This window comes from Lichenostomus cassidix, chromosome 7, assembly GCF_008360975.1.
Source record: "Lichenostomus cassidix isolate B80296 chromosome 7, HeHo_3.0, whole genome shotgun sequence".
In the NCBI taxonomy this organism is placed as follows: domain Eukaryota; kingdom Metazoa; phylum Chordata; class Aves; order Passeriformes; family Meliphagidae; genus Lichenostomus; species Lichenostomus cassidix.
Window position 1 is genome coordinate 28785064 of NC_139488.1, and position 12974 is coordinate 28798037.

General features: G+C 39.2%; 1 protein-coding gene across 2 annotated transcripts in view; it reads right to left on the bottom strand.

Annotated features, from left to right (window-relative positions):
• SNX4 (sorting nexin 4) overlaps positions 1 to 12974 on the bottom strand; it is a 32781-nt gene that overhangs the window by 8284 nt on the left and 11523 nt on the right. For both annotated transcript variants that reach the window (XM_085066999.1, XM_085067000.1), the window contains exons 6-9: positions 9303 to 9358; positions 4766 to 4838; positions 3179 to 3240; positions 1616 to 1681 (exon numbers count right to left, since the gene is read on the bottom strand). In XM_085066999.1, coding sequence (XP_084923125.1) covers positions 1616 to 1681; positions 3179 to 3240; positions 4766 to 4838; positions 9303 to 9358 — 257 coding nt within the window. The remainder of the gene's footprint in view (positions 1 to 1615; positions 1682 to 3178; positions 3241 to 4765; positions 4839 to 9302; positions 9359 to 12974) is intronic.

The following is a 12974-nucleotide window of genomic DNA, read 5'->3' on the forward strand; positions in this document are numbered from 1 at the left end:
TGAACTGTTAAGTCATAATTTAAAGGGATCACAGATATAAACCTTATTGGTAGGAGACCACATGGGTCACTGAATGATTTCCTGAATCTCACAACTGCTGCTTTTTGCTTGATTGTCATTACTAAGGGATTACTGTTGCAGAAGAGTGCCAGAACAGAGGAGATGACAGACAATGAAAGCTACCTCAGATTTCATGCAGTGATTAAAATTACCCAGAATAGCAGTTACCCACTGCCATTACTCTGGATCTTTAGTTCTAACTGTGCTACAGACAGAAATATTAAACATTTTGAATGTGTGAGTGGGTTCAGCCTCCTGATTGAGAAGTGAGACAAATTTCTTTTAATTAGTTATGCATTTTCAGGTGTTTGACATCTTGGTGTGGTGTATCTGAACCACTGAAAACCTACTTGTGCTTACTTAACTCCACTATATTATACTAAGTCTTCACAATTTCTTCAATTTCTACCTACCACAGTAGGCGCTTAACCATTGCATTCCACCTCTACTTCAATTATTTTTCTTCTGAAAGCAGAATGCATTCTCCATTGCTTTATTCTCACCAGAACCCTCTGCCCAGAAAACTTTACAGCTTTTCTTGAACGAAAACCACCCCACTAGCCAAAACACAGAACTGTGAATAATTTATTCAGAGGGGGTCAAATTTTTAAGATTTGATAAAACCAGAATTATTCTCAAGAAGCTGAGGGCATGGCTCTTCAAACCCTTCCACTTGACAAGGCCAGTACCAATTGACAACTTGTTAACTTGACAACACCAATAACAATCAGGCAGTAGAACATACATAAATTTGCACTGTAAACCAAACCTGAGAACTTTATTTGTACACAAATTACACTTTATCAGTAAAAATATTGCATGAAGTGTCAAACACCTTCCACCTCTTGCTGGAGTTGTTACTTATCTGTTGTGTGGGATTACAGAAGCAGGATCAGAGTGGTAAGAAGTGCTGTTTCACTTGCTGTGTATGACTACCTGAAAAGCAGAAGTCATGAGGCTAGAGTACCTCTTCTGTGAGCACTCTCAAGTGCTAGACTTTTATTTTGAAGGCTGTGCTTTGCATACTCTGCCAAATGACTCTAAAGATGCAAAGAGAGAGGATTCTTTATTACATCCAGTCAGTGTTTGTTTCAGGAATCCACTGGAGTTTTGGTGCCGATTAATTAAATTTCTTAACTCCCTGTAATTAAGTCCAAATCTGTGTGCCATCTACCGTGTGGTACAAAATGCTGCTATCAAAACCAAATGGATCTCATCAGGTCTGCAGTACATTAAAGTTGTATTCCACCAGTTTCTGGCATAGTAGCTTAAAAGAAAAATTGGAAGGATTCCAAACACTTCTACAATTTCAAAATAATAATAAAAAAAGAAACCCCTCTGGCTCTCCTGAGGCTTTTTGAGCTACTTAATACAGTATATGGATGCTAAAACTGTGCCTGCATCCAAGTCACAGGAACACTGTATACCTAAAAACAATGCACCCCCAACTTTCTCGGTACTCACATGTACTTTGGGGTTGAGGGAAAAGAGAGGAAAGAGGGAGAGTTCCACATCTGGCTTACATCAAACTATCAGATATTCAGTCAGTACTTACACATCCATGTGGTGGCCAGCACTCTGCAACCCATCCCCCATCTCCTTTTCTATTGCACTCCACTCACTGTAGGAAAAACAAACGAGAAACAACATCACACATGAAGGGTAAGGGAAGTTAATAAGCTGCATCCTGTATATAGTTTCTTTCCAGGTGACACCTGAATGGAAACTGCCTCAAAGTTAGATTGGTTCAAACTGTTTTCTTTCTCTAAGGAGCAGCACTGACAATGTAGCAAAGTTACTTATGGCACTCTGTTAAACAATTGTCCTTAAACTCCTCATCACAAATATACTTCGTTTGGGATGGGTTTTGAGCATAGTCATCTTTAAATAGGTGAAAATCAATTTAAAACAAAAACAAACAAACAAAACCAACCACCTAGCATTTTATATAAATGGGATGAGGGAGGACAACAATGCTGAAATTTCCAAAACAGATTTTACTCTCACCAAGTAGAAACTAAGCTTTCCAGACTTACAGGATATAAGATAGAAGCCTCTCCTTCCAAAAACCAAAGGGTGGGATTTGACTTTTGTAAGCATTTTACTTCTCCTGAAACCATTTGATGTAAGTAGCTTTCTGCTTTCCCAGTAGACTGGTGTTTAATTCTATTCATTTTTTTAATAAATCAACTTGCAATTGTCTCATTACTGCAGCTACCTATTTACATCACAGCGATTACTTAGACAAAGAAAGAAACAGTTACAATAAAGATAGCAAGAGACCTGTTCTGGACATCCTGGTATTTACACCACCATTTTAACTGTGCTCTCAGCTTTGAGAAACCTTATGAAAGCTCTTTGCTACAAGAATTACACCTACAACTCTTTTTTCAAGAAAAAAGGAGAGGTTACCTTATATTTCACATAATTTATGTGTAATGCATCTATTCTGTCCTTCATTTTTTCATAAACATTCCACTCTGCTGATGTTGACATTTGTTTGTCTTTGTGTTATTACAGAACTACACCTAATTTCATTTTAAAACCCCCAATGAGAAAGACATCTGCAATCCATTAACCCAGAGAATTAAATTTAGCACTTGAACAGTGCGTAGAAGCAGGAGGTTTCCCTTAACCAGAAGTTTAGATTCTTTAATTCTCCAGTGAGATGGAAAACTTGAGCATGCAATTCTCTCATACAAATTTAAAAAAAAAAAAAAAAGATTGGCAAATTCACTTCTAAAAGCTATTTAAATTAAACAGATATAATTGTTGATTTTTATCCATTAAAGTGACCTAGAAGCTTTTCAAAGACAACTGCATGAAGAATATGAGTTACTTTCTGAAGAAACAAAAGGCCAATGCAGCAGCAAAAGGCCTAAAGGTCTGGCATACAAAGAAAAAAGCTGAAGTCTTCCACTAGAGATGAAGCTCAGCAGATCTGGAGATCTCTGCATACAGCAGAGAAATCTCATTAGCACTGCAATACAGAGTTTTTCAAGACAGACAATGTTTCAGATATACTTTTCAAAAGTGTAAAAACAGAAATCACCAAGAAATTCCCCTCTCTCTCCTAAGAACTGTCTATGTATGTATTAAAAACTGGATGAACTCTTACCTGAACACTCTTCCATAGTTGCCATGGACCTTATAGACACCATAAAGACGGTCTGCTACCCTCTAAAACATTTTAGAGACAGGTTTCGGTCATCAACATTAAGTGCAATTGCTTTGTGAAAACCCACATACATACTACAGGCTAAAGCCCTAATGTTCTTACACAGGTAAACAAGATTAGGCCTAAATCTAATCTAAGCCACTACTGAAAGAAAAAAAAAATTAAAAGCATTAAGTCCTGGAAGACTGAAGTCACAATCAAGGCTATGTTGAAAAGTAGGATTTCAAATTTATCTTTGGAAGAGCTCATTGATAGGATATGTCTGTGGACATCATAATCAAGTTCCCTTCAGTTTTTGATAACCAAATACAAGGCATTCTTTATCTGAATAATGCCAAAGTTATGCACACACTTGTTTATTTAATTTACAGATGGCAAGCCTGAAGTCCATCTTGACATCAAGATTGTAGGGAAACCTTCAGTAAAATTCTAACAAGTGACTTGATTTTTCCACCCAGCTCAGCGAACTGAGGGAAAGGAAATGAGCTATCCATTGCAGAACTCATTGCTCCAGGTCATTTCAGCTGTTTGGAGTGCCAGTACCTGCTGCAGCCAGCACTACAATCCTGGCAAAACCTCAGAAGAAAAGACACGTGTACACTCTCAAGTGTGAGTTGTAATCCACATAATGCCCTTGAAATCGTGATGTGCCAATGACTGAGACTGAAGTTCTGCAAGAGCTACTATTGTTATTTTTATGTCTGTTGCAGCAGTAGTAAAAAGGAAACATAAACAAATTGCCCAACAGATCTCACACAACCCTGAGAAAACAGGACTGTCCGTAGAACACCACTCTTGAGAGTGACTAATTCTCTCAAGAACCTGAGCTTAACAGGGCAATCCATTACCATCCTCTCTGCTGCACAGGTCCATCAAAAATCAAATCCCTGTTGAACATACTAAAAAGAAGTATCATGCTCTCAATTATTGGAATTGTAATTTCCTATTTCTTTCTTTTTTTTGTCTTTAAAAAAAATAACCTTCCACTCTCAATCCATGGAGTATCTTAATGCATGACATAATTGTTCTCATCACCATAAAGACTATTTTCATTGCAGAATAAAGAAGAGCCAAAAAAAGAAAACATACTGGGAAGCATAAAGGACTCATACTACAAGCTCAGAAAAACAACACGTTATATGTCTGACCACAGAACTGTGTTTTGAGGTCCTTCCCAAACCAAACATCCAGCAAAAGCAACTTATCTGCTGAGCAGAGAGAGGCAGACACCTCGATCCTCTTTATAACACCTCCCTGTGATACGTGACCATCACAGGACAGGGCAGATTAGCAACATGCCTTGTCAAACTCAACCATCTTATCTGCAACTCCTTCCCCCTCCAAGACCTGTACAAAGTCAGTGCCCTCACCTCTTGCTTTCTTCTGCTCCACACTCCGGAGACAGACTCCCTCAGGCAAGCCTGCCCTTATTGTTGAACACATATACCACTTCTCTTGACTAAACAAGAAATACTGCCTCATAAATAAATCATACTATTTGTCACGACACACATGGGAAATACTTACAGCTCTGACTCGCAGAAGGTGTGATATGACAGACTGCAGTTCATCGCTGTAGTGTTTTAGCTCAGTAAATCTCCTGGGAGCAGGAAACAGATAGTACATCATTAGCCATCATGAAAGCAAGCTTTCACAGCATGCACAATAGAGCCACAACCCTGCGGCCAGCGAGATGGAGCCTGGCTTGTGTTGGAGTGGAATTAGCTGAAGACTCCTAAAGAAGTGACTGCTGAGTTTAATTTCCCTAAAGCGAACAAACATCCCAAAACTTGCATGACTGTTATTTTTTTATATGCAAATGTTGAAGGCTCAGATCGAATTAAGATAAAATTTTATTAAATAAAAGCAGTTAGCTGAAGTTATTATGTCACTGGTTTGTTGTTTGGGCTTTTTTAATGGGATTTATAAAAGCAAGGGTTAGTGAATAGGAAAGCTTCAAATAAATACAAAGCCAAAATCTGCTGAAGCATATTTCTTAATAAAAGCATGTTTACATTTCTGACCTGACAAAGACACTTTACTTTCAAGCTGCCTCTATCCAGTTTTGGGTACAGCTTTTCAGGAGTTCAAGGAAGCATTCACAATTACAATTCCTCTAAGGCTAATCTATACAGTAACTGTAACATTACATATGAAATCCTATTGAGACTTGTACCTGCACAGGAGCCATGTATGGCTGAAAGCCATCAAATCACTACATCTCAACAAGGTACCAGACAGGGAAGCCATCACAAGTGACATGTGCACACTGCTGGCTTGTCACTTCTGAATAAGAGGCTTTTTATCACCCAGCCCAGTTAGGCTTCAGAGGCAGTTTAAGCTGATACCTTTAGCTCTTGTTACTAACAAAGGTGAATCATTTGCCCCAGCTTTGCTAGTGACAGGTTAACCAATTAAACCACAGCAACAGCCTCCTGTGTACACATAAACCCTCCCTACTACACACAAGTCTAGCTCATGACCTACTTTGGTACACAAGAATGTATTTATTTCATCCAGATGGGAAGCCAGAAACAGCTTTACCTAAATTACTAAACAATGATCTGAAAATAAACACAGAAGAATGCAACTAGAATTAAGGAACGGGAGACTAAGATTAGTGTTCCAGGTTGATGTTCAAGAATGAAAAAAGAAAAAAACTTCATCCCTCCTCCCACCACAGGCACACAGTCAGGCTTTGTATTTCAGAATAGCTTGTACCCAAGAGGTCTTACTGGAATGAGTCGGGTCACTTGTTTTGGTTGACCAAGTATGAAATTCCAGGGTTTTTCATTTAACACCTCTTCCTCCCTGCCAGGAAGTCTTCCCCTAAAATACTCTCATCCTTACATTCAGGAAGTAAAAGCTTTATTATGACTTCTAATATTTTTGATTTTCAAGAAGACACACACAGGGTTAAAGTACATAAAAAGATTTAAAAGTTAGCAGAGGAACTGTATGGGAAAAATAAATGCAGTCACTGATCTGCACAGTGGGATTTAGAGAGCAATCTTTTCAGTTTACACTTTATAAAATATGCACCAGGGCTTCATGTCAGACAGCTGCAGACACGTACAGTGAAGATACTTGAAATAATTGAACTAAAAACAAAAGATTAAAGAGCATGTCTCCAGCACAGGAAGACTCCCCTTTCCACTCCAGAAATTTATAATGGAAAGTTTTATTTATCCTGTTTTGCCACAAGAAATCTTTGAGGAATGCTGTACTCCCTGAAGGCAAGAGTGAGAACCTAGGACTTTCAGTATCCTGGCCTCCAGCAGCAATCCATCTTCTCCCATACCCATTCCTCCTCAATTAAAAAAAAAAAAAGAAAACCCCCAAAAAAACCTTCAGAACCAAGCTGTCTTTTTTTTTTTTTTTGTCTCATAAAAGTATAAACCAAAGTGCTGCTATATTTTTCCCAGTCTTCTGTGAAGGTCAAAAATTTTACAAATACAATCTTCAGGAAAAACTGTTTTATTTAAGAGACTGGTGGTGTTGCAGATCAAAAGTTTATTTCTCAAGTATTTGCTTAAGTCCTACTCATTGTTCATGTAAAAGAAAGTTACATAATTATAAAGTAATTTCCAAACAGAACTCAGTGAGGCACACAAAGGGATGTTCACTTTCCAGTGTATCCTAACAGTAAAAGTGTGAAACAAGACATATTTCTGGCACTCAGTAATTGAGCCTTTTTTAACTAGCATTTTTCACTTGGTTTTACTGGTTCTGCAACATTACCAACAGTCTAGATACTTAACTGAGCTATTAAATAGAACTTGAGAAACAAATGAAGAACTGATTGGGTCACAAGGGTGTAGGAACACCAGCAGATCTCTTAAAAATATCTTTTATGATACTGGCAAAGAAGAAAATTTGCTTAACACTAGACAGCATTTCAATGTCAGTTATTTACTTTGTGCATTTTACACAACAGTACTCCTCCCTGCATCGGGGAGGGCAGTGCCATCCTCCTGTTTGTGAAGGGAGATACTACAAGAACAGAACTGTTCACTAAAAACCAAGTCACTTGTCTGAATAACCAGACAAAAAAGCCCAGAGATCTGCTTACAAGAAAAAAAAGTCTGCCTTAGGAAAGGATTTAGTGTTTTCTAAAGAAATCTTTCACAAAAACCCAAAAGCTATGGTTTTGATTAAAGCCCAGAAAGAGAAAGAAAGGATAGGTGCCATGAGGCCGAATCAGAGAGGTCTGCAAGCAGATACAAATTTACCTCCAAGTACCAGAATACCGTACTTTTATCACAGTTTAATTCTACCACTGAAACTACAAATTGCTTCCCACAGGAGAAGTTTAGTTTCCAGTCTACATTTGACCTCAAAGAGCAGCTCCACAGCACCACAAGGCAATCCCAACTGGGAGCTGCAGCTATTCCTCACTTGAACATCTCCTGGCCCAGGAACCTGAGAGCCTACACTCCACACAGCAGTCACACCTTTTGTTTCAGCAAGGTGAGCTTGCTGAACCACTTCACCATCCAGCCACACAAAAGCACCAAAGATAAAGCTGGGGAGCCAGGCATCACATTCCAGGCAGCTCAAGTTTGAGTGTGCTGGGCAGAGTAAGGCACTGTCCCTCCTGTTAGAGCCACACATGCTACAGCAAAAGGCAAACAAACAACAACTTCTGCTCATCAGGTAAACACTTGTACCCCAAGTTCAGTTTGGAAGTTATGTAGCTGGTGGATTTCAACAGAAAACGTGCCCTCTCTCAAGTGCTGGGAAGGCTCTACCAAGACCCACACACTCAAGGACTGCTTTTGTAACAAGTCTTTCTGATGTTTTCCTTGTATTAACTCTTTTTCCTGCTTTTTAACAAGCCACTTCTCACAACAGCTTTACTTTCTGAAACATTGCTACCTCAAAAGATAACAAGGATGCTCCTTAAACAGCCTTGCCCACCTGTGCCTACAGTCAGATTTCTTGCAGTTTCCCTGTTGAGAAAGCAAGAAGATAACTCCTACTGGCCACAGAGGAAGGTGACTGAGGATGAAGCATTCAAACAAGGGGCCATTTTCACCAGCAGATTCAGAGAATTGCTTTCTTCCAATCTTGTTTATGAATGTCATCCTTTATATTAAACCCTAGCTAAAAGCTTCCTCGCTGCCACAGAAGGCTGTAAAAACAAGCACAATAAAAAAAGGAGGGACTGGACCAATTCACAGGTAAGTCTACGAAGAGGTTCAGAAAGGTATGTACCCTCTAACATCCTCAATACAATACCCACAGATTCTATGGAAGTACCAAGGAAACACAACAGGAAGCAGTCAGACACAGGGGCTCTCCCAAAAAAGCATCTCCTATTGCCACTGCTGGACAGCAGCTGTACCAAGAAGGGCACTTTGCATGAGTCTCCATGGCTTGTGGATGGCAAACAGCAACATCTCTTGGCCCCATTGCTGCACACTGATGCTTCTAACTACGGAGAAATAGAAACTCCCATTTTACCCTTCCAGATCACTGAGGGTGTGATGAACCTCCCACTACATACACTGACAATTCTGAGCAGTTTTTCCATCCAGCAGATTGCTCTAGTGTCTGTCCCAGAGCTCTGTAAACTGCAACAGAGCTGAACTGACCTCTGGACTTCCAAAAGCATCTGTGAAAATTGGCAGCTTGGAGAGAACTATGAACTGCAACACCAGGGAGTGTGCATCCAGAACCGTACACTAGCAGACTTTTGGAAAGATCTACTATCAATCTGTATTCTGTTCACGCTTGGAAAGATTTCTTGAAAACAAACATTAAGAGATTCTTTTTCTGACTGTGGTTTTGGGGGCTTTTTGTCCCTTTGTTTTAGTCTAGCTAAAATGAAATACTCGTTTCACATAGTGATGGGATTTTTTGAATGCTTCCTGCTTCTGGAAGCAGTGTTTATCACATCTTTTCACACTACCTCTTTACTGGGCTTCCATTAATATTTGAAGTGCAGAAAGATAATTTTTCTTTTCTGAATTTATTCTAAAGAGATAGAATATTCTGTCACCTGAAGTCATGGTTGTAACTGAAAAACGGAAAGGGAGGGAAGAAGGATGTGGAATCTTACTTGTCTGGGTTTTTCACTCTGAATGTTGCATTAAGAGCTTTTAATCTGGAATCTGCCTGAAAAAGGGGAAAAAAAAACTTTGTTAATTTAATGCAATTAAATTTCAGTGACAAAAAAATCTCAGCCTTCTGGCAGCACCATTAGAAAAAAGTCCTGCCTTCCTGGCATATTTAAATCTTCAAACATTGAACAAGTCGACACCAGCTGCCCTGAATGTCAGATATTTTTATTAAAAAGTCAAAAAACTAAGCTATTTTTGTGAATATGATGTAAACAGTAACCACCAAAATAAAGCTGGTATAATCCAAGTCCCACAAAAATAGTCCCTTCTTAAAATGCTGCACAAATCATGGAGTTAAGATACACAACCCCACATTCTTTTTAGATGAAGCAATTAGGTAACTTAAGACCATATGGACAAGCTATTTTATATTTTTCAAACCAAATAAAACCAGTGGTAGAGTGACCTCTATATGCTCTTTATTACCAGGAACAGTTCCCCAGTGAAATCAAAATCTTATATATGCTGTTCTCTTATTTTATGACTTGCTTTACAGAAAATATGTAATTTGTATATCAGAATAGCACCATTTTTAATGCAATGTTCTTCTCTATAGTAGAGCATATATAAATCTCTACAGAATTAAATTCAATACCTAATTAAAAAGGTAATTTATTGCTTTAGTTTTTGAGATGTTGGTTTACCAATTACTGCAACAGTAGTATTGAACGCATTTAAGGAGATGGAGGGATTTTTTTTCCAGTTTACTGAATATTAAACTGTGCAATGGGTATCTACTCCTAATAAGACACCAACACAGATGAGATCCCAGCCTCATCCACAGAGGTTCACATCACTACAACTCTTCATTTCTATAATGCATTTGACACACAGCTCACTCAGGACTCATCTATACTAAAGAAAAACTCCAGTTGTGGGTAAATGGCTGGAGTTTACTTTTGATCAAAACATCCTTCTCTTCAGTAAAAAGAAAATAAATCAGCACACCTTGCAAGGCGTATAGATTTCCTATAGTGTACTCCTTTAGCTAACAGGCTGTGCCACATCTGCAAGCAGTAAGTTACTTTCAGCAGTACTTGTTAGTGCTGGTATATGACATAAGAGTACATTGCTGTTACAGGAAACTCAGACCTTGAAGAGCTATTTTGAATTTGTCAGTGAAGGGAACACAGTGTTTTCCCAAAACAAGAACAGAGTCCTTCCTTTAGGGCCCTTGCAACAGCCTCTACAGATATAACAGGCACAGTCTGAGACTGTTTCACCTCCCACTGCATTTGGGCTGAGCAGAAGATACGCCACACATAGCCTGGAGAAAAGGAGGCTCAGGAGAGACCTTATTGCTCTCCACAATTACCTGAAAGGAGGTTGTAGTGAGGTGGAGGTTGGTCTCTTCTCCCACATAACAAGCAGTAGGACAAGAGGAACTGGCCTCAGGTTGCCTCAGGGGAAGTTCAGATGGGATGCTTGGAAAAATTCCTTTACTAAAGTATTGTCAAACATAGGATCAAGCTGCCCACACAAGTGTAGATGTGTTTAAAAGATATGTTGATGTGGCACTCAGGGACATGGTTTAGTGGTGAACTCAGCAGAGTCAGGTTAACTTTAGCTGTTCTTCCGATGACCAAACCAACAAAACAAAACATAATCCACAAACCAAAAGGTAAGGGGACAAATCCTCCAGACTAAGACTGACACTGGGAGAAAGCAGGTTCTTTGTCACCACTGTGTGTGATACTTCTCTAAGAATATCTTGCAAAGGGAAGACAAGGCAGCATGGGGAAGCATGTCCCAAATAGCACAAGGAATACAAAAAACTGCAGGAACTCCAAGTCCCAGCCTTATTCAGAGCACTTCTGAGGCTTGTATAGCCTTGGATCTCCACTGCTATATCCCAACAAACCAAAAGACAAGCCAGTTACATTTTGGGTTGTTCAGACACACCTGCAGGTAATTCCTCACACATTCTCTCACAGTACAAACATCACCTAGATCCACTAACATTATCAGAGTCCTTCCCTCTAGGCAGCTATTTCACCAAACACTGTATTTATGTTCAAAGAGCAGGCACCAAAGCCACTGGGGCAGCATGCACATCCAACAGCTTTACACCTGGAAAGAGCCACTTCCTACCCTACAATTACAGGGCAAGTTTTTGTTTTTTGTCACAGGCACATGTAGTGCTCTGAAGGAAGAGTTCAGTGAGTTCATACAAGCACTATCAGGCAGGAAGCATGATCCTGCCAACGCTCATCTCAGTAGGGCTATTTCCTTCTTGTCAATTGCAGAACAGTGACTCTCACACACCAGTTTTGAGCATTTACACTTCAGGCTAGGCTTCTAAAAAACATCTGTCCAGTCTTAAAATTGATTTAAGAGTAATACGCACAAGCATTTGAGAGATGAATCACCCATCAAATCAGGTACAGTTGAGGAGTTTTCAGGCAGTTAATGCCTACAACGATCCTATAATCATTTATGTAAACTAAAGAGAGAGGGGAATTTTCTCTTTCCTACAGGAAGGGTTAAAATCCCAAGTGACAAATCCCTTAAATATAAAATTAAGTGCTGGAGATGGGAGGGAGGAAAGGCATGATTAAATGATACAGCTGGCAGAATAAACAAGGTCTCCAACATCAACATTCAGCTGTAACATGCTACACTGCATTAATACCTAATTTAAAGTTTAGTTAGAGGGTTCAAACCCTCTCAGACAAAAGACACATCCTGCTTAAATGCAGCAGATGCAGCAGCAACATAAACAAATGATCTGATTCCAGTCTAAAATATGCACTGAATAGAGGTTTTACTTCCAGTGTAGTGCTAAATCTTGAGGGTTTATACTTCAGATGTAGAATAAAGGAAAGATTCTCTTTGCAAAGCTTTTGAAAAAGTTATTTTTCTTTCCTAAGGAAACTGGAACTATAAAAGGGAAAAAATACACAATCAAATCTAGAAGGAAAACAAGATTTGCTCATCTCTCATTTAATCTACAAAGTGGTTTCAGAGAGGCAAATATTCTCAGCGTTCTGCTGTGAGTTTTCTTCCATAAACACACCACTGTGTGCTCTCCTGAACACACCCTGCCATCCAAACTTTCTGAACTCCTGAGTGTGTGCAGCTTCAGAGCTTTACATTGTTTGCATTATGAATACTAGTAGTATGCAAACCCTACTGTGATGGAAGAGAATTATTTTCAACTTAAGTTATCAACAGTAAGTGTTAGTATCAAAGCCCCTTGGACACTGAGGATAAGAGCACCAGGGATTTTCTTTAGCTCTCACTATTTAGAATAATTCTTCATAATCCACTGTAGTTTTCAGTTGTGATTTCATGAGAGCAGATCACATTACAATGAAACAAAAAGCTCAGTATTTGTCCCCATATAGTAATTCTTCCAGACACAGACCAGCAATCTATCAGCTTCTCAGATTCTTGACCTGTACAGACATACGACCTTTAATCATTTATTCCTGCAAGTCTTCCACCAGTTTACCCAGCCATGAACTCGCTGATGTCAATGGGGATAGTATTACTTCAAGACACATTCTGTTAAACAGTTAAGGGGCACCAAATCCCTCTGTCTTAGCTCCTTTCACCAACTGCTCCTTGCAAAGAAGTCCTGCAAGTCAGACCTCTTTGCTTACCTTTTT